The sequence below is a fragment of the Cottoperca gobio genome, chromosome 2, assembly GCF_900634415.1.
Source record: "Cottoperca gobio chromosome 2, fCotGob3.1, whole genome shotgun sequence".
In the NCBI taxonomy this organism is placed as follows: Eukaryota; Metazoa; Chordata; class Actinopteri; order Perciformes; family Bovichtidae; genus Cottoperca; species Cottoperca gobio.
The window spans coordinates 1,715,092-1,737,637 of record NC_041356.1 but is presented as its reverse complement, the minus strand read 5'-3'; the positions used below and the strand labels follow the sequence as shown (position 1 = coordinate 1,737,637).

The 22,546-nt window shown below is 42.5% G+C and overlaps 1 protein-coding gene across 5 annotated transcripts; it reads left to right on the top strand.

Moving 5' to 3' along the window:
• Positions 1 to 7,995: 7,995 nt before the first annotated feature.
• Positions 7,996 to 22,289, top strand: myt1a (myelin transcription factor 1a). Of its 5 annotated transcripts, none has more exons than XM_029449055.1 (17): positions 7,996 to 9,115; positions 10,001 to 10,120; positions 10,515 to 10,605; positions 11,089 to 11,202; positions 11,293 to 11,510; positions 12,276 to 12,478; positions 12,965 to 13,180; positions 13,279 to 13,427; positions 14,869 to 14,931; positions 16,268 to 16,336; positions 16,589 to 16,651; positions 17,804 to 17,887; positions 18,506 to 18,727; positions 19,053 to 19,144; positions 19,370 to 19,473; positions 19,763 to 19,906; positions 21,178 to 22,289. In XM_029449055.1, exons 1-17 carry the CDS (start codon positions 8,131 to 8,133, stop codon positions 21,316 to 21,318), a joined length of 3,078 nt encoding a protein of 1,025 aa, XP_029304915.1. In that variant the 5' UTR covers positions 7,996 to 8,130; the 3' UTR covers positions 21,319 to 22,289. The 5 variants fall into 5 exon arrangements, with proteins under 5 accessions (XP_029304915.1, XP_029304906.1, XP_029304898.1 ...); XM_029449046.1 differs by having other exon boundaries at positions 21,175 to 22,289; XM_029449038.1 differs by having other exon boundaries at positions 18,467 to 18,727.
• The last annotated feature ends 257 nt before the right edge of the window (positions 22,290 to 22,546 follow it).

Below are 22,546 nucleotides of genomic sequence, written 5' to 3'. Positions count from 1 at the left end.
ATACAGTAAACGTAAACCCTCCCTCTGATGTCTTGAAGTCTCCAAGTGGGAAGTAGTGCCAAATATAAGTGCTGTACATAATAGGGTAGGACTTTAGCTTTCATTTTGCAAAAGGTATCTTTATCAAACTTAATTCTCCGTTCTCATTTCACTAGTTAGCAAGATGAACTGATATCGTGTTACAGTTCAGTAAAGGAGACTATGTGCAGTCGGATTCACTGAAAAGAACTGCCCATTACTACCTTCTTCTTCTTCTTCTTCTTCTTCTTGTTCTTGTTCTTGTTCTTTTCTTCCCGCCTAGCTCTTCTTCTCTATTGGTGGTTGAGTGGTTGGTTGAAAAACAGAGAATTGGTGTATTACCGCCACCAGCTGGACTGAAGTGTTAAGCAGCCATATGTTTCTTATGTTATCAGCCCATGGAATGGACGTTATTAGTTATCACTACCATTCAAATGGTTCAAACCAGGAACATTTTCCAAATCGCACCTACCAAAACGTTGCGAAAGTGAAACATAACAGTTTTAAATAAATGCTTGTGAATTAAAACAAAACAACTGTTTTAGGTTTAGGCAACACATCTCGGTTCGGTTTAGCAAAAGATTATGGTTTGGATTAAAATAAATACGTTTGTTAGGTAATATAACTTAAAATATGTCAGCGTGATGGGTCTTGGTTTTACACAGGACACGAACAGCAGTCCCCTCACTGAAAGTCCTGTGTTTATTTATGATACGGCCTTCTGAATATTCTCTTATATCATCCCATGACATAACAAAACTTGATATGACATGATATGACCGAACATACCATGACATGACATAATGTGACATGACATGACATGACATAACATAACAAAACTTGATATGACATGATATGACCGAACATGACATAACATAAGCATAACATTGACATGACTTTTCATGTTGATATGACATGATATGACCGAACATGACATAACATAGCATAACATGACATGACTTTTCATGTTGATATGACATGATATGACCGAACATGACATAACATAACATGACTTGACATGATTTTCATGTTGATATGACATGATATGACCGAACATGACATAACATAACATGACTTGACATGATTTTCATGTTGATATGACATGGTATGACCTAACATGACAAAACATAACATAACATGACATGACATGACTTTTCATGAAATGACACGACATAACAAAGCATGACATGATATGAAATTACATAATGTGACAAGACATGACAAAGCAGAAGAATGCAGAAGAATATATATATATATACACATATATATATATATATATATATATATACTCTGATCCAAAAAATACAGTTATAGCCTAATATTTGATGTCTTATTGGAAAGACAGTAGGGAAATCAGTCAGCAAACATAACAGTCCTCACTGTTACCAATGGTATTTAATTCTCCAATGCTACAAGTAATGATATTGCTAATACTCCAGCATTGTGACGTAGTGGTTAGTGTTGTCAACTCAGGGGTCCTGGGTTGAAATCATGACACGTTCTAACTGGAGTTTCAATGTTATCTTCTTGAGGTGTATTTACCCCAGGCTTTCTCATCTAAAAATATATGCACACAGTACTTCTAATAATGTACCAATAGTTTTAAAGAGTACTCTCAGTCTTTGCTGCATGTCATCTCCTCTCTCTCCCTGTCTCTCACCAAGCTTTCATTATCTAATAAAAAAGCAGAATGCCAAAAAAGTGGGTTCTGTGCTACCAACAATCCCTAACTAGCTAAGATAGGTTGAATACAGAGGCTTCACATTATTTCCCAATAGGAATCAATGCACGACTTTGTCTAAAACGGCTGATTAATTTCATTGATGTGTGTGTGTGTGTGTGTGTGTGTGTGTGTGTGTGTGTGTGTGTGTGTGTGTGTGTGTGTGTGTGTGTGTGTGTGTGTGTGTGTGTGTGTGTTTAAAAGGAGGAGGGGTAATATCAGCTCTACCATCTGTGGTGTGGTTTCAGGAGCTGGGAACAAAAGTTTTTAACTATAACGACACTGGCATATATGGAGTTGAATGAGGGTTCAAATAAGATAAATCTAGAATTACCTTGATTCATCCTTAACCAAATGTTTGTGTCAGAATGCTCAATATATATATATATATATATATATATATATATAAACTAGATATACATGGAGAACCAGTACCAGTTTCTGTAGAAATTATAAGCAATGAAGAAAACTGTACAGAGAGGTTTTTATTATCATATGACAATATAACTATAAAAACTGTACAGCTGTTGTATGTATTGGATAGAGATGCGATATGGAGGAGGACCACATTCACATTCATTTATTTATTTATTCATGGTAACTGCTAGCCACTACACATGTTCGTGAAACCAGCTGTAACAAAATCATTTCAAATACATGTGTAATTTTAAATGTTTTACAACAGTTACTGTCCTATGAATATACATAAGACAAATATAAATACAATGAATGTATTAATTGATAAAGGTACCTTCTCATATTTGAAAATGTTTTGCTAATAACAGAAACCTTTCCTTTGTTAATAACCTCATTTTGTAATTATTGTTATTTTTTTATTATGATCAACTGTTTCTTGCTCTTATTGGCTGATCCGGTACACAAGAACAAAGCTCTGCTTTCTGATTGGCTGATCTCGAGGGCAGCAATGAACAGTACTGTGACTGGCTGATGGATGAAGATGACCAGTACTGTATACAGTAGACCTACCAGTTGGTTTATTTAGTTTAACAGTTGTTATACAGTTTGCCACCACCAGCAGTAGTAGGCCTACTAGTAGAATATTGCTGCTATTAGTATTTCGACTAGTTGTGCAACTTTATGCTTAATTTTGGCTGTTTTATTGACTTGAGGAGTGTATATATATTTATAAATATAGACACCGTGTCCTCCTACAACAGCTCTTACCAGGCCGAGTGGCAGTCCACCGGGCAGGGCGCCCCCTGCACGGGCGGCGGCTGGCTGCAGCTCTCCTGTGCTCCTGCAGGAGGCAGTGCAGCGGGGCTTCTGTCCATGGTGCTGAAGATTCGGCTGGCTCTGTCCGGGGTGCTGAACAGCTTAAGGCTGCTGGGCTCAGTCTGAGGCTGCTGTCATACTGATACATTCCCTTCCGCTGTGTTCTGGTGGAGTATTGCGATTGAAGCCTCTTCAAAGCGTTACAGTGAACGTCTATCTGCCAGTCTGGAGATGTCGAAGCGGAGGGGGAGGGGAGGGCAGTAGTGTGAGCGTAAGGTAAGGCTTTATGTATCTCTGACAAAGACCGTGAAGCGCACTTATTCGTCGGTATTTTCTGGGGCCTTGTGTGCAGGCCTTGCGGTGGATTCCTCAACGATCAGGGAGGACTTGCTCAAGCGACATGTCCGCTAGCCCACCGCGGATGTCAGCGTGCTTTCTGGCGTTTTTCCTTGCATAGAGAAGAATTTAAGCCCGGTCCAAATATTCGGACGGTCAGGCCTCTGAAACAGATTATTATTGTCTGTTGTTTTTTCCGGCCCCTACAATGGCAGCCCGGTGTCGATGTGGTCGATTTTGATAAAAGTGTAAACCGCGGAACGCCGGTGGCCTTTGTATGTTTTGTGTTTTGTCAGTGTGCCAGTTCAGGAGAGGAGAAAGGCCTGGTGCTGGGTAGCAGCCCGGCCTACACCTCTGCTGTCACCACACACACTCTTATTCTCTACATGATGATCGCATATTGTTTTTTGCGTGTGAAATGTTCTGCACAATGTAGTAGCAGTCAATACAAATTGAGGCCATGCTGAGTGTTAGTGATGCCACAGCCTCCAAACATGCAGCCACCTAAAGCCCGTGACCACTGTCTGCTGTCAACTGTCATCTCGGACATACATTTGTATTCTCGCTCCAACATCATAGAGGAGTGTCCAACGATTCATTTCGAAGTTATGTCTGTCATTTATTTTCTTATTTTTCATTTGATTGATACAATTTTGTTATTGTTTATAATTGGTCTATATAATATGTAATGCTATATTTTATCATGGTACTGAACTCACGATTGGACCCTTAAATGTAATCAGATTAAACAAAAACACTTTCCACAGTGTATATCAGTATCATATATCATGTAGCTGTAATGCTAGATAGCATGGCCATAGCATGGCCATATCCAGGATAAGTCCCTCCAATAAATTTACCATCATGTGAGTATTTTCCCTAAAAAGGTGTTACTTATTGTGTGAAATAATTATCTTTCATCAGAAACTCACAGTTCAGGGGTTGTATTGGTGTGTGTTTCATCCAACAGATGAGTTCAAAAGTCAGATATTGAGCCAGCGGACCAGGGGAGAGCCAATACACCAGAGAGGAGAGCCACACCATCAAAGTACCTACCTGTCTGTCTGCATGTCTGTCTGCCTGTCTGTCTGTCTGTCTATCTGCCTGTATGTATGTATGTATGTATGTATGTATGTATGTATGTATGTCAGTCTGTATCTTTTTGTTTGCCTGTGTGTCTGTGTGTCTGTCTGTCTGTCTGTCTGTCTGTCTGTCTCTCTCTGTCTCTCTTTTTGTCTGTCACTTTTTTGTCTGTCACTCTCTCTCTCTGTCTGTCTGTCTGTATGTCTGTATGTCTGTTTGTGTGTATGTCTGTCTGTCTGTCTGTCTGTCTGCCTGTCTGTCTGTCTGTCTATCTGCCTGTATGTATGTATGTATGTATGTATGTATGTATGTATGTATGTATGTATGTATGTATGTATGTATGTATGTATGTATGTATGTATGTATGTATGTTTGTTTGTTTGTCAGTCTGTATCTTTTTGTTTGCCTGTGTGTGTCTGTGTGTCTGTCTGTCTGTCTGTCTGTCTGTCTCTCTCTCTCTGTCTCTCTTTTTGTCTGTCACTTTTTTGTCTGTCACTCTCTCTCTCTGTCTGTCTGTCTGTATGTCTGTATGTCTGTTTGTGTGTATGTCTGTCTGTCTGTCTGTCTGTCTGTCTGTCTATCTGCCTGTATGTATGTATGTATGTATGTATGTATGTATGTATGTATGTATGTATGTATGTTTGTTTGTTTGTTTGTCAGTCTGTATCTTTTTGTTTGCCTGTGTGTGTCGTGTGTGTCTGTCTGTCTGTCTGTCTGTCTGTCTCTCTCTCTCTGTCTCTCTTTTTGTCTGTCACTTTTTTGTCTGTCACTCTCTCTCTCTGTCTGTCTGTCTGTATGTCTGTATGTCTGTTTTGTGTGTATGTCTGTCTGTCTGTCTGTATGTCTGTATGTCTGTTTGTGTGTATGTCTGTCTGTCTGTCTGTCTGTCTGTCTGTCTGTTTGTTTGTGTGTAGTCTGTCTGTCTGTTTGTCTATCTCTCTGTCTGTCTCTCTTTCTCTCTGTCTCTCTGTCTGTATGTCTGTCTGTCTGTCTGTCTGTCTGTCTGTCTGCCTGTCTGTCTGTCTGCCTGTCTATCTGCCTGTATGTATGTATGTATGTATGTATGTATGTATGTATGTATGTATGTATGTATGTATGTATGTATGTATGTATGTATGTATGTATGTATGTATGTTTGTTTGTTTGTCAGTCTGTATCTTTTTGTTTGCCTGTGTGTCTGTGTGTCTGTGTGTCTGTCTGTCTGTCTGTCTGTCTGTCTGTCTGTCTGTCTCTCTCTCTCTGTCTCTCTTTTTGTCTGTCACTTTTTTGTCTGTCACTCTCTCTCGCTCTCTCTCTGTATGTATGTCTCTCTGTCTGTCTGTCTCTCTGTCTGTTTGTCTATCTCTCTGTCTGTCTCTCTTTCTCTCTGTCTCTCTGTCTGTCTGTCTCTCTGTCTGTTTGTCTATCTCTCTGTCTGTCTCTCTTTCTCTCTGTCTGTCTGTCTGTATGTCTGTTTGTCTGTGTGTCTGTCTGTCTGTCTGTCTGTCTGTCTGTCTGTTTGTCTGTCTGCACCTCCTCACATATGAATCTTGCCTCCCTTTGTTATTCAGATGAGCCAGGACACGACAGAGACACGAACACGAAGCCGCTCCAAAGGCAGCCGGGGTCAGTACAGACACACTGATGTGACATTCATATTGCATACAGTTCATATTGCATATTCATGTAATCCCTGATTTAGTGTAACAGGCTACGGAGCTGCTGGACCTAATGAGCTGTAGACCCCCACATGTTAACTACACATGTTATCTTGCTAAGAGATTCAGGGTTGGAATACGACCCGGCCTCAGGTCTGCTGCGTGTCAAATTAGATTATACATACATTTAAATAAAAACGATATTTTGACTCTGTACAAGTAATCAAGATGAGGTCATTATCATTCCCTAAAGGGCCCTATCATTTCAGTTGCTATTGTGTCTTTTGGGCCCTGCAAGTCTGTGGCCCCAGAGTAATCCAGCCGTGCTTACAAGTTTTTTACACACCTGATGACGGGACATTTATACTGTATGTACAAGGATGAATTGTACAGTGTGCAAATGTTTTTCTGCATCTACTGACTGTCCTGCTGCTTTACTCTCAGTGTCGTCAGAACTTGTGGGACAAGAGATGAAGCAGGAGTTAAGGTGGGTCATTTTGTGCTTCAACAGAAGACTATCATGATACGAAGTGTGTCTTGTGTGTATGAAGTGTGTATTTGTCTTCCTGCGTGTCAGTAGCAGCTGTCCCACCCCTGGATGTGATGGCAAAGGCCACGTCAGTGAAAGATACTCACGACATAGAAGGTAGGACTCATACTGTATTTCATCAAACCTTCTTCAGAACAGCTAGTCAGCTGTAGCCTTAAGAAATAACACAGAATCAGCGACCAGAGAAAAGCAATTCATAGTACAACTCGTTAGTATTCAGTTACATACACATCCTGCTCTCCTCAGCATACTGGGATGCCCGCTAGTGAAGAAAAGGAAGCTGGAGGAGGCTGAGGAGAACCAGTCTGCTCCCAAGAGGAGGAACCAGCCTGCCATACAAGCAGCAGATGAAGGCTTCCCCGCAGACAGTGATGCAGCAGAAGAGGAGGAGGCGCGGAGAGAGGAAGAAGAGGAGGAGGAAGATCTCACAGAGAAGCAGAAAAACAAAACAAACTCCAGGCCAGAGTCAACAAAAAGTGAGTGAAACAAGAAAGGGTACCCTGAAACATTACAGAACAGTACCAGTGTGACCTGTGACAGCAGGTCTGTCACAGTGTGACACTAACCTCAGCTTGTTTCACGTCAATCACTGTCAGATGCTATCTAATTAATCTCCAAAAAAGTAAAGATTATAGGAACATCAGAACACAATTAATTAAATTGTCTAGCAGCACAATGGTGTTGTTGTTGTTGTTGTTGTTGTTGTTGTTGTTGTTGTTGTTTGTTGTTCCTATTCCATTAGGCTACTGTAAGACCTCAGATCACACCACTAACCCCAGTGAGGCTGGAGACTCATCCCTTTACCTAATATTTATTAGCAATACAATACATTATCAAACAACACGATTCAGATTTAGAGTCCATGCTTAACCATGCTAGCAGCTCTGTGAGGCTGGACTCAGGCACAATGCTTTGAGCTAAATGCTAAGAATCAGCATGCTAACAATGACAATGCTGATGTTTAGCTGGCAATATTAACCTTGGCAAACTGTTGCAATATTGCTATATTAATACTATATTATAGTTTAGCATGTTAGCATGCTAAAACAAGCTAATTAGCACCTAACAACATAGCTCAGGCTCATGGGAATGTCAGTGGTTTCTGAATCTAGTCTCAAACTAAAGTATAAATAAATGTTTGACCTGATGATGGTGCTAGATTAATTAATCATGGGGGAAACAACCAACATGGTGCTGGACACAGCTAGCATGGCTAGAAATATTCTGTTTGTGCAGGGAGAACAGTATGGCATGTGAGAGACTGAACTCACTCACTGGCTTCACTTCATACAGTAGTGCTAAACAAGTCAGATGAGGCTAACTACAATGTCAGTCACAATGTTACCATGTAGTGATGACAGACACAAACCTTTTGTGAAAACACATTCATCTATACTTTGAATCCACAGCAGACTGCTCTCTGGTCACAGCAGAGGAAACAGAAACTGCAGTTTGTCCTGAAGGTAACGACAACAAAAGCTTCACCTCACAGACTGAGAACGAAACTGAAAGGAAGAAAACTGATGAGGAAATGAAGCAAGTAACAGGCACTGATGATCATCAGCAGGAGGAAACAGAGAAGGAGGAGGAGCAGGAGGAGCAGGAGGAGGCAGGAGGAGGAGGAGGAGGAGGAGGAGGAGGAGGAAGGTCAGCTGGTGACAAATGACCAGTTCTCAGAGCAACCTGAAGACGAAATTACTGAGCTTAAAGAGACAAAAGAATTGGGGGAAGAGGAAGCAGAAGAAGAAAAGGAAGAGGAAGAGGAAGATCAGCAAGAAAGGCAGGAGAATATCGTAGAAGAGAAGGTGATAGAAAGAAACATGATAAGTCAGGAAAACTCTGATCACCAATACTCCAGTGGAGATTACAACCATCACGCCAAAGAATCAACAGTGGAGCAGAGGAAGAGGGAGGAGGAGGAGGAGGAGGAGGAGGAGGAAGAGGAGGAAGAGGAGACGGACGTCCACCAAGAGGATGACACTCCTTACACTTTGAGTCCACGCACTCAGGGATCTGAGGCTGAGATGTCACTCAGGGAAGAAAAGGTCAGCACCCCTATGACTGAGGAAGAGGAGGAGGACGAATATGAGCGAGAGGAAGAAGAGGATGAGAGGCAGAGGAAGGAAGTAGGCGAGGTGTTGGAAGAGGAAGAGGAGGACCGAGACTCCAGCAAATCCTCTCCGACTACAGTGGTTATAGAAGTCCGCTCTGAGGAGGATGAGGACGAGGACGATGACGAAGAGGAGGAGGAGGAGGAAGACGAGGATGAAGATGAGGAGGAGGGGGAGGGGGAGGAGGAAGAGGAAGGAGAGGAGCAGGATCGTGTCTCAGAGGGCTCAGGAATCACAGACGACTCAGAGAACTGGGATATGACCCGTGGGAACCTGGGGCTGCTGGAGCAGGCCATCGCCCTGAAGGCAGAGGAGGTGAAGGGGGGGCAGGAGGCCCAGAGCTCCCCGGACTACCAACCATACAGCACCTCCAGCAAGAGCTCCGAGCCTGCTGCCGTAGCCCGCCGCACTGCGCACTACAGCAAAGGTACCCTTACTCCTGCCAAACACAAAGAGTACTCCTGTTTGTTTCACAGTGTGGATTAGTAGATTGCTTTGTTTGGTAAATATTAGTTTAAAATATTATATTTATCATAATATCCTTTGTATATTTAGGGCCTTAAAAGTTGTCAAAAATGAATAGAGTCTAAAAAATACTGAAATCGCTCTTTAAAATGTCTCCAATGATGAACCCTCCCATGGCTCCCATTGTTCCTGCAGTTCACTACTGGCACTAGTCTGCAGATGGCAGATCTGTACCTGAAGTATCAATACTACTAATACTTGAGGTTCTGTTTTAAGTGTTGATACAAGTATCAATAGGATCAATACCATAGCACACATCTGAAGTTAGATCTTCACATGAACACCTCTCATTTTTGTTTCTGTTATTTGTATTTTAACCAGCATTTGATCAAGTCATTAATAGAGAATAGTAAAAAGAAATGCCTCATGTTTGGCGAATCACTCAGTGGGAATGAAAACTGTATGTCTTTAAAGAAGCCTTTAAATAATGTATTCAACTCTAACACTATTTATTTATATAGCACCTTTTGTGCACGTTGCAATACTGGGTGCTTAACAAAGCAATAAAAGTACAAAAATACAACGAACATAGCAGAGTAAAAGAGGGTAGATAAAAGATACAAACATATTTTAGTGGATTCAATTTGTATTAAACTTATTAAACATCACAACACATTAGGCACCTTTATAATAAAAAGTGTTAGTATCAATATGCTGATTTTGGGCCTGGTAGTACTTGGTAATAGGTCAGAACCAAATGTTGTGGTATCGCCCACCCCTTGTACTACTTCCTGATGTGCGTTAATTTATTATTGCTGCCCTCTAAATCACACCATGCTCCATTCAGAGAAAAAGGAGGTGAAGTGTCCAACCCCAGGGTGTGATGGAACTGGTCATGTGACCGGGCTGTACCCTCACCATCGCAGTCTCTCTGGATGTCCTCACAAAGACCGAATCCCTCCAGAGAGTGAGTACACGCTGCCCTTCATCATGCCAAAGACCACCAGAACAAGTCTGATGCTCCTGATGCATATTCTGTCACTTTCAGAGTTACAGCAGAAGTTATTCAGCTGAACCCAACCCTTACAGTTCTCTATGTTAAAATACGGAACATCTTTATTTTGATATTCATCAGCTTGGCAGCTTCAAAAGTGACAGAATATAACTATTTTGTAACTTTTGTTATTCTCATTACTACCAGCATTAATATAAGTAGTTCTACCACTGCTACTTCCTGATGTTATAGAAAGAATAATATGTACTTCCTTTATTACCACTAATGTTTCTTAGTCCAGCTAGTGATGTGAAACCTTGTAGAGCAAACTAAACAGACTGAGAATGTGTCTGCTGTGTGTCTGTAGTCCTAGCCATGCATGAGAACGTCCTGAAGTGTCCGACTCCAGGCTGCACAGGCCAAGGCCATGTCAACAGTAACCGCAACACACACCGCAGGTTAATAAAACACCCAAGACACACACACACACAACACACACACACACACACACACACACACACACACACACACACACACACACACACACACACACGTTGGATGCTTTATCAGCACAAGTGAGACATCTGTATGCAAATGTCATTATGTTGGCGGGGAGGAGGCTCGGAGAAACACACAGAAATGCATAATGTCATAGACATCAATGTTCCTATATAGGTTATGATTTGGCAGTTCAATAAGGAGTTAAATAATGGTCTAAACTAAGTTTGGGAGGCCTTTTGAGTCAAATTCGGGAATAAATTATTTAAAATGAAGATTGCAGATTTGCACAAAATATTGAGCGAGACCCAACGGGACCTCATCTCATCTAATACTACTTAGACATACTTACAATTCAAACTCCTATCTGGATATAACATTTTGACCTATTCATGAGAGTGTTGTTCCATTAAATGGACATTTGGACATGTCTCCCCTGGCAGTCTGTCCGGCTGCCCCATCGCAGCAGCCACTAAGCTGAACAAGAGCCAGGACAAGCAGGTGCATTTACAGGCTTCAGCCAGCGAAGCCCCTTCCAACTCTGACAGAGTGCTCAGGTAAGACATGCAAGCTCAGTGTTTGTTTTGTAATGCATATATGTCAATGTCACCGCAGGGATAATGCATCACTAATGGCTTTTCCTCCAGGCCCATGTGTTTTGTGAAACAGCTGGAGATCCCTCAGTATGGCAGCTACCGGCCCAACACAGTGACCACCACGCCTCGAGCTAACCTGGCTAAGGAGCTGGAGAAATACTCCAAGGTGTCTTTTGACTATGCAAGCTTCGATGTCCAGGTGTTTGGAAAGCGTATGCTCATTCCAAAGACACCCAGCAGCACTGAAACATCACCCAAAGCCTTCAAATGTAAGACCTACACACTTCACCTCCACTGCTATTTTTGATTTTGACATGTCATGTGTTAAAATCCAAAATGAAGGGTAAATCTGGAATAACAGTTTATAGATGAGCTTTGAGTTACACAGGATGTTTTGGGTTTTTAACAGAAATTCTGTAAACTTGGGGATCTCTGAGGTTTAGGTCAATTTTGTCTTTTTCATAATACTTACAGTACATCTGTATTAGAAGTATTTTTTAAGGCTGATATTTGAGAATAAAAAAACCTGATAATGTATTTTAATTCAATATTCATGATCTCAAATGGCTTAAATCAAGCTCTCAAATGAATAAGTTGTGTGCACAAATTAACAGGATATACAATTAAGAAATAGTTTCAAGTGATGCAGAAGATAACACAACTTCAGGTAACAGGCAAAAGTATATCCACTTATCTCTTCTTCCTCTTTATTGTTTGAATAAAGTTTTGGACTTTATCAAGATGGAAACAGGCATTCACACAATGTCTAACGTGTCTAATGAAATTAAGACAATAGACATTTGAAGAAGCGGACATCCCAGACATTCTAATTGGCCATTTATGTGCATTAATCGTTCATTTGAGAGCACAATCTATTATAAGGAAAAAACAATGCTGATATTATTGTAACTACCAGCAGCAGCTGTGTTAGCCACATTTACCCCAAACGTTGCGCACACATAGTGTTGGGCTACATAGCAGTCTGCTCTCTTGTTCATGTTCCAGGAAATTCATTGTGCTCCATTTCCACACAGCTAAATCATTCCCTAAGGCCTCCTCCCCCAGTCACAGTGTGTCAGGAGGCTTTTCTAAGAGCGCCTCATCCTCTAGCAGTTATGACTATAGCCAAGATGCAGAGGCCGCCCACATGGCAGCAACAGCCATCCTTAACCTGTCCACTCGCTGCTGGGAGAGACCAGAGACCATCAGCACCACACCCAGGGAGCCCAGCACCAAGGTACCTGCACCTGCACCTGCACCTGCACCTGCACCTGCACCTGCACCTGCACCTGCACTGCATCTGCATCTACATCTGCACTGCACCTGCATCTGCACCTGCACCTGCACCTGCACCTGCACCTGCACCTGCACCTGCACCTGCACCTGCACCTGCACCTGCACCTGCACTGCACATGCACTGCACCTGCATCTGCACTGCACCTGCACCTGCATCTGCACCTGCACCTGCACCTGCACCTGCACCTGCACCTGCACCTGCACCTGCACCTGCTCTGCATCTGCATCTGCACCTGCATCTGCATCTGCACCTGCACCTGCACCTGCACCTGCATCTGCATCTGCATCTGCACCTGCACCTGCACCTGCACCTGCATCTGCACCTGCACCTGCACCTGCATCTGCATCTGCATCTGCACCTGCACCTGCAGTTTCTCACATATTTTCTTTACTTAAGTTGCACTGACTGTGTATCTGAACCATGTAGGAGTCAGACATTGAAGTAGATGAGAACGGCACTTTAGACCTCAGCATGAAGAAGACCAAGAAGGATGGCGTACAGCCTCCAGAGCCTTCATCCTCCTCGTCTTCATCCTCTCAACACATCGGAGCCACCTTGTCTCAGGGCCACACTCAGCCAGAGTGGGAGGAGCCGCTGGACTTCACCAAACCAAGTGGAGTTAAAGAGGAAGACCATGAAGAGGTACACGCTGTGAGAAAAGACAGACAGTTAAAGGAGCGTGAATGATACTTTGTGCCTGATTTTCTTCCCCATGTTACCCATGCTTTACTTTTCTTCAGGTTGACTATACAGCTCCATCATACACTTCATCTGATGGTGAGGAAGAGGACCAGGAGAACCTGGAGGACAGGAAGTACCCCGGTGAGGTCACCACCAGCAACTTCAAGGTCAAGTTTCAGCCCAAAGACAGCAAAAAAGAGGTTCTTATGTAAGTCACGACTTTTACCACACGTCTGTTCAAAACATCACTTCACTTTTCTTCTGATTGTAGCTTGTATTAAGTCGATTAAAAACGTTATGCTGTGTTCATGTCATATGAGAGTTACTATAAATATCACTTTTCAATTTGTAAATAGCATTTGTGATGCCCCTCCCACTGTCTTGGAGGCAGTTGGCTGACAAGGGAGGGTTCTCGACTTGTTTAGCTCACATAGGCCTTCCAGGCTGTAAAAGCTACAGCTGGCATCCAACCTACATCATTACATAACATTACAGGTCCTTTAGCAGATGCTCATATCCAGAGCGACTTACAGTGAACAGTACAGGGACAGTCTCCCTGGAGCAACTCAGGGTTAAGTACCTTGTGCAGGGGTACAATGGTGACAGCCCTGGTATTGAACTCCTGACCTTCTGGTTTGGAAGGCGTACCACCAGACCACCCCGCATCATCGTTCTTCAGCACCTCTACACTACACATGCCAAACATCCATGCATTGCTTTCATTGCCGACATTGCTGATCTACACACTCCAGTGTTTATTTTGTGGTAACCTTAGTTTAATACATGAGACAAGCATATGCTACTGGCAGGATCAATCAGCCCTCAGACATGTGATGGCACAGATGCCCACCCGACAGTGTGCTGGTGTTTGTCTGCACCGCAAGTCCTAAACGGAGCAATGGGGTGAGGCAAAGCATCGGGGTGGGCCCCTGATTTTGAGGGGACAACGTGTGAGGGTTTGAGAAACAATATCTTTGACAGAGTACTGCTGTGTAAGTGGGGAAGTTTGCTGGGAACAGCTACCCTGCGACGGGTTCTGTTGTGGGACACCTGTGGTAGACGGGAAGTCTCGGTAACGCTACAAATCGCCCAGCCCGGGGAAGAATGACTACAGTTGAGCTCATGGAGTCTCCAGAGGTCGGTGTTGCTTTCCAAAATCCAACAGAAGGTGGCTTACAGAGCCAAACCAGAACCTATGTGAAGCGGAGAGCGGGAAAAACAGTGAAGCGCCCAACCTACTTTGTTTTAAGTACATCCAAGTAATAATTATGACTGGGCAACTAATACAAGAGTCCAAATATGGACACGCCAGCCAAAGTCTATATTTCTAGATAATTGAATCCATATGTAATGAATACAGTATGAATAATATTTTCAATGCACAGTATTTTGAACCTGCAGCCATACAACAGACTTAAGTCATCAGCTGATGTGAACTCTGAACTCTGACCCATCTCTACCATCCATCCCCTGTGGCATGATCACAGCATGGGGTTCAGAGTTGCCAATAACACATATTGGAACAAGTGAAATTCAATGTTATTACTGTAAATCCTTGCGGAACAAAACAATTTAAAATATATGCTTTAGTGTTTTTTCTGCCATGTAAGCACCATCTTCTGACCTGTGAGTGTGTGTCTTGACCCTAGATGTCCCACCCCAGGCTGTGATGGCAGTGGACATATCACTGGCAACTACGCATCACATCGAAGGTAAGAGCTGCTCTTGACTTGAAAATAATAAGCGAAGTATGTTTGCTTTACAAATCTATGGTGTGATTTCACGAACAGATTTGTTGATTCTGACCAGAATAATTTTATAAGGAAACGGGGAGTGCTTGGTAAATTTGATCGCATTTTTCCAGTTTGATGATTTGCTTGTGGAAACACTGGAAAATGTCGACAAAGCTCTACTAAATCCTACTTCCTGGAAAGACTCAACAAATCTGACACCAGCCTGTGTAAATGTAGATATGCAGGACACAGAGCTTGAAATAGGCCAGAACTCTACTTGTCATTTGGTACGGCCACTTTCCAATGAATGTGTCTTAGGTAGGTGTAGTTACTGTAAGTGTTGGATCAAAATAGATCCCTATTCTGCTCAAACAAGCCACAAGAAGGCCAAATGTGCAGCTGTGTCAAGTACAATATGTTGGAAGTTGGAAAGCTGGTGGATAAGAGCATAGATTTCTAAAAGCCTCTGTCCATACACCATGGCCTGTACAGAGGCTGGCAGGTAGCAGAGATATTTTTTATATAATTTAAACACATGAACTTGCATTTGGTATTGCAAATAAATTAGTCAAATTAATAATTCTTGCACTTGCTCATGCCGCCAAATACTGCATGTACGTTACTTGTAGGCTGTGAGCAGAGTACAATTAAAGACTGGCATTAACCCCTTTAAGAATACATAAGGAGCAACTTATGAGGTATGAAGATCTACAAGAAATAAGCCTTCGAGCTTTGTTTCTCATAGTTGAAAGAACTTCACGGCAGTTCCTTTAAAAAGAGCCAAACTATTTTCAGATTTTTTGATATGACTGGTGTTCAGATGACATGGGCCAAAGTAAAATAATTACAGAAATGAAGTTGAAGATGTTTCACCTCCATGCAAATGTGCCTCTTCAGTTCTAACGAGAGGGCTACCTTCAACGTGCTGATTAGCTCCGACACCTGGAGAAGGAACACAACAGTCTTTGGTTACTCTATGTACCATCTGACCTGGAGAAATGCTGAGGATTTGTCACCTGTCATTAGAACTAAAGAGGCCTTTCAAATCAGCAGCAAAAAAAATCATTCAATCACATCATTCTGCCTGAATGACTGAGATGACTCTACACACACGTTCATTATTTTTCCTACCCGACTACTCCGCTACTTTAGAGTTCAGATAATAGAAGAACTCCTGTCCTCCCTGTGTGTGTGCTGCCCAGTCCTGTCCTGGCTCTGTAGTCCAGTTCAGGATCTGGCTCTTTCCTTCACTCATACTCAGACATCCTGTTCTCAGTCTGGTTTTCTGACGTTCTCTCTCTAACCTATCTTCCAGTCTGTCAGGCTGTCCTCTTGCTGATAAATCACTTCGGACCCTCATGGCTGCCCACACAGCTGAACTAAAGTATGTCTGCTTTCTCCTGTCTCTCACCTCCAACATGTTCACTGAGCACTCAGTCTGCAGCTACAGCTCTGTCCCTGCTTCCTTTTAACAATAATATAAAATAGTCAAAATCCATCATAATTAAGTCCAATATTGAAAAATCAAAACCAAAAACAATGAGCCCTAATTATTTAGTGAGAAAAAGTGGTTTCTGCCTGCAGTCTGCTGATAATGTAAGCCTGTGGAGTGAAAGAACGTCTGTGTGTGTCTCAGGTGTCCCACTCCTGGTTGTGATGGGTCAGGCCACATCACAGGAAACTACGCGTCACATAGAAGGTAGGAGCTCTCTCCTGTTCTGCCTGCTGTACCACCACATGCTCTGTTTCTGTACCGCCACATGCTCTGTACCGCCACGTAATCTGTTTCTGTACTGTCACATGCTCTGTACCGCCACGTAATCTGTTTCTGTACTGTCACATGCTCTGTACCGTCACATGCTCTGTATCTGTACCGTTACATGCTCTGTACCGTCAGGTGCTCTGTTTCTGTACCGTCACGTGCTCTGTATCTGTACCGCCGCATGCTCTGTATCTGTACCGCCGCATGCTCTGTATCTGTACCGTCACGTGCTCTGTATCTGTACCGCCGCATGCTCTGTATCTGTACCGGCACGTGCTCTGTATCTGTACCGGCACGTGCTTTGTATCTGTACCGTCACATGCTCTGTATTGTCAGGTGCTCTGTTTCTGTATCGTCACGTGCTTTGTATCTGTACCGCCGCATGCTCTGTATCTGTACCGCCGCATGCTCTGTATCTGTACCGGCACGTGCTCTGTATCTGTACCGGCACGTGCTTTGTATCTGTACCGTCACATGCTCTGTATTGTCAGGTGCTCTGTTTCTGTATCGTCACGTGCTTTGTATCTGTATCGCCGCATGCTCTGTATATGTACCGTCACATGCTCTGTACCGGCACGTGCTCTGTATCTGTACCGTCACGTGCTCTGTACCGTCACGTGCTCTGTATCTGTACCGTCACGTGCTCTGTACCGTCACGTGCTCTGTATCTGTACCGTCACGTGCTCTCTATCTGTACCGTCACGTGCTCTCTATCTTTACCGTCACATGCTCTCTATCTGTACCGTCACGTGCTCTGTTTCTGTATCGCCACGTGCTCTGTACCGTCACGTGCTCTGTATCTGTACCGTCACGTGCTCTCTATCTGTACCGTCACGTGCTCTCTATCTTTACCGTCACATGCTTTCTATCTGTACCGTCACATGCTCTCTATCTGTACCGTCACGTGCTCTGTTTCTGTATCGCCACGTGCTCTGTATCTGTACCGTCACATGCTCTGTATCTGTACCGTCACGTGCTCTGTATCTGTACCGTCACGTGCTCTGTACCGCCACATGCTCTTTATCTGTACCGTCACATGCTCTGTACAGACGGATACTGTGATTGGTCCTCTCTGTTCCTCTCTGCCAGTCTTTCCGGATGCCCTCGAGCCAAGAAAGGAGGGGTCAAATCCACCCCCACCAAGGATGACAAGGAAGACTCTGAGCTGCTGAGGTGAGCAACAGTAGCTCCCTGAGCTCAACACTGTACCACGTTATAAATAATTAAATGCAACAACAGTTGCTCACTTTTAATTAAACTTATTGTAGATATTCATAATCACCAGAGGACCTTTTGGTTACTTCCATGACTTTCCCTCTAACACCATGAGGACAGACATTTCCTTCACTATGGGCTGTTTTATGCTGTAAGTTCCATACAGTCATGCATCGTTCTAATAGATACATGGAGTAAAATGTTTTGTAGAATATTGAAAATAGTAAGAAAATAGCTAATTTTAGCAGTAGTAAATGGGAGAATAAAATAAGCATATTTCTAATAAACCAAGAAGATGTTATTGAAGGTCCGTGAACAGTCCATTAAAAATATTTAATTAACAATTTTATTCATGCCATAATTCATATATACATTTGGTATACATCTATCTTTGGAGTGGTTGCAAAATAAATTCAGGGTGATTTTTTCTTCATCACTGCTTTCTATTAGAATTCTAAAACTAAAACACCAAATTTGGATTGATGTGTCAATTTTGTGTGCTAGCCTCTTGACACCTCCATCTCCACTCTCCATCAGTGAGAGTGGAACCAGTCAGACGGAGCTTTCTGTCTCCAGGTGTCCAGTTCCTGGCTGTGACAGTCTGGGCCACATCAGTGGGAAGTACGCCACTCACCGCAGTGCCTACGGTTGTCCGCTGGCAGCACGCCGGCAGAAGGAGGGTCTTCTTAACGGCACTCCCTTCTCATGGAAGGCCTTCAAGACCGAGGGCCCGACCTGTCCGACACCAGGCTGCGACGGCTCTGGCCACGCTAACGGCAGTTTCCTGACACACCGCAGGTATCGTCACTATCTGAGAGTTTCAGCGCACAGAGCAGTGTTATCCCCAACAGAGCTTACAGTTTCATCTCAAAGACAGATTTCAAGCTATTGTAAGGCAGTTTTATGGAGGCTCAAGGCCAAAATGAGCTGCTGGGCCCATATGAAGAAAATAATAACAACAATAATGATGGGGCGCTGAAGGAATGTCAGCTGGTTTGTTGTGTCCACTGTTTTCGATCACTATAGATAAAAGAAAAAGGGCCTCATGAGCCTAATGTACATAACAAATGTCCTTCTTGTTAGAATGTAAGAGTTCTTGATCCTGATCAGCTGCTCCTCTCAGTCTGTCAGGTTGTCCCAGAGCGTCGGCCAACAAGAAGAGAGGCAAATTCCCCGGAGATGAGTACATCACTGCAAAGTTCAGAGCCAGTGATGGTAAGAGGCCGTACTTTCCCCTCTGCGTAATAGTACGCCTATGTCCCACACGTCTCCCACACTATTACTGCTACTATTACTACTAATACTAAGACATGGAGACATGAAAACATACAAGTTTGCTTCTGCCAAAATGAGTGATGCCTGTGATAGAATGTGTGACAGCCAGAGGAGGCAGGAATAGCAGTTGTCTTGATATTCTATTTGCTATTTGTTGTCACTCAGTTCTGGACAACGACGAGGACATCAAGCAGCTCAACAAGGAGATCAACGATTTGAGCGAGTCCAACTCAGAGATGGAGGCCGACATGATGAACCTGCACACTCAGGTGAGCTCAGCTGCTCAGCTCACTGCTGCAGGAAGAGGAGAAACATTTTAAAGTACATCCAGGAGAAACATCCATGTGATGGGTGGTTGTTGGCAGAGGCAATAACTGACTGAAGATGAAGATGGATGCTGTACACAGCAGCTTCACGGATGCATTAGTATAGCTGGACATGGGGAAGTGAGTTAGTTTGTCTCAAAGGCCAACGGTAACCTAAAACTAAACAATCCCCTGCAGCCCAAAACCTTTCCCGCTTTTTCGTTCTATTGTCAACTCTCTGTCTCTGCTTCAGATCTCTTCAATGGAGAAGAACCTGAAGACCATGGAGGAGGAGAACAAACATATCGAGGAGAGGAATGAGGCCTTGTTCCTGGAGCTATCCGGCCTGAGTCAGGTCCTGATCCGGAGCCTGGCCAACATCCGCCTGCCCGCCATAGTGAGTTTAAACAATGTACAATGAAATTTCAGAGCAATTTTATCTGGATCTGCGTGACGTTAATGCGAGAGGCATTTGGTAAATCATTTAATTGATGTTGATTTTACAATGCAATGTCAGAAAAAAACTATTTATTAAATAATTATTCCCAGGTCTTAGTATTTTTGAGACTTTTGACAGATTAATTTAAGACATTCAAAAAAACAATTAAGGCCTTATTTTTAGATTTATGAATTCAATGCCTTTTCAGACTTTGTAAGGACCTGTAGGAACCCTGTGTGCAATTCATGTAGAGATTCCTATCCAAAGCAGAATTACACCCCTAAGAACATTTCTTTCAGTTTATCCTTAGTGTACAATTAAACAGGGATGGTGGATGTTATTGTTGTTATTGGTGCGACGCTTTAAATGTTGCTGAATTGTGAAATTGTGGGACACTATTATCCTTTCTTTGGTAAAGGAGGGTCCAAGAAAAAGTGCTTCAAAGCTAAAGGAAGAGCTTTGAAGCCCCTTCCCTACGCATTTATAGAATTCCACCAGCTCTTATCATGGTGGCTACTTTATACTTCCCAGTCATTTTACCGAGTTAGCATCCTTCCTCGGCAAACGCAATGAACATCAGCAGGTCTAACATTATCTGTCTGATATCGATGACTGGCTAGTGGTAACCTATGTTACTGCTGTCTTGTCCCTGAAGCTATTTTTCTATCCACCTCTCTGCTAACAAGCGAGACCTTCCTGTCTTAACTTGGCTGGTGCCATGACTTGAAACAAAGATGCTCTATAACACGCTTACATGTGACCTGCAAAACAATGAGTTCTCCAAATAGTTCAGCTGCAGTTCTGGCAAAAGTAACAGCACAAAAACTGATCAAAACTGAGAGATAATGAATGAAGTTGAACCGTGAAGCCGTAGGCTAAAACTCATTTGGATAAACCCTTCAGCTCAAAATCCAATCTGCAGTTTATAATACAGAAATGAGTGGATCATGATTTTGTTAAGTCCCGCCTTCATTATTCAGCTTTTTTTCACACTGACATCAGAAAGAAATCCTATTGCTGGTGGAGCACTGAGGCAGATATTGAGGTGAAAATGTCCAACAGCACATGATGTACTCAACGAATGACGAAAGAACTAGTGTTATAGTCTCATTTTGTATGCGTAATAAGTTGAAGTGTACTACTCAAACTCTTAGTCCTGAAAGACTCTTTCAAACTTTGTGGATAGAATTCGTAATTTTCTGACTTCTGAACTTGCTTGTGTTCAGCAGGAGCCTCTATCAGAGCAGAACTTTGACGGCTATGTGGAAACCCTGACCCACATGTTTACCAATAAAGACTGCTACCAGAACCCTGAGAACCGGGCTCTGCTCGAGTCCATTAACCAGGCGGTGAAGGGCATCGAGGTGTGACAGACAGGACGAGCACAGGGGGTGGGCCATCACAGTGACTACACCCATCTTTCTTTCCAAACCCTTTAGATTCTGTATGTAATTAATTCTTCTCATTTGGAACTATGTCAGCTGCTCTTTGCATTAGTTTGCTGTTTGCATGTTGCTTTATGATGGTATGAGCGTGAACAGATTAGGGTGTGGGCAGCACACTGAAATTAAACTGTTGCTGTCAGCGAGGGCATCTCCAGGTATACACAGATAGGCACAGAGTGCAGAACAAAATCAGGAACGCAGTATACAACCTGAGCTGAGCAGATTCTTAGTTAGTGAACCATCTCCACTCATTAATGTTGATAGTATTCTATATGAGCATAGTGATGTTGCACCTCCAGGACTAGTTTGTAGACTCATTCTTACTATTGCTGTTACTATTTAAGTCCTTTGCAAGTGTTGGTTTAATAACAACTTATTCATTCATGTCTGCTGTATTATTCTTTGTGTTAGCCTATTTATTATTCATTATTTATTTATTCACTTTTTATTTATTTTAAAATGCTACCTGAGAAGATTTTAAATGGTAACCGAGAGAAGGGAATCATTTCCTCTGCATTGTTGAATAATGAGGAAATATTTTAAGATATCAACTATGAATTGTTTTATATATCTTATTTATTTAAAATACTGGGATCTTTTTAAGTGCAAATATTTTGTAACTGAAAGTTTTTTAATAATTTTCTAAAGATTTCTTTTTTTGTTGGTGCTTGTTTATATGATTTTCCTTTTTATTTTCACAAACTATTTTGAGTACATTGCAATACACTGGGAATATTGAGCTGCACATATTTGGTATTTATTTGGTGATGAAGAACAAAGTGATGGTGAATATTTATTTTGTATTGTCTATGTGTTACTGATGGCTGTGTACGGATTAGTCTTTAAGTTGCTCTTGAAATAAAGGTTAACCCACAGTAAATGTGGACTGGACAATGTATTTTTGTATTGACTATTTATTTTTTGATGTAGGACTGTTCCACATGTCACATTCTGAGAGAAATCACACAATCATTTACCACTCATGTGATTAAGTAACATTAATTACAAGACATGCTAAATGTTTGGTAAATCAATGGGTGATAATATTAGTGGCCCCTTGATGATGCCTTCACCTCATATACGACACGGTTCTTCCCTACAAGTTTGTGCATTGGCTTGTGGTTGGTTTGTGATGTCACGATACCAGAAATGT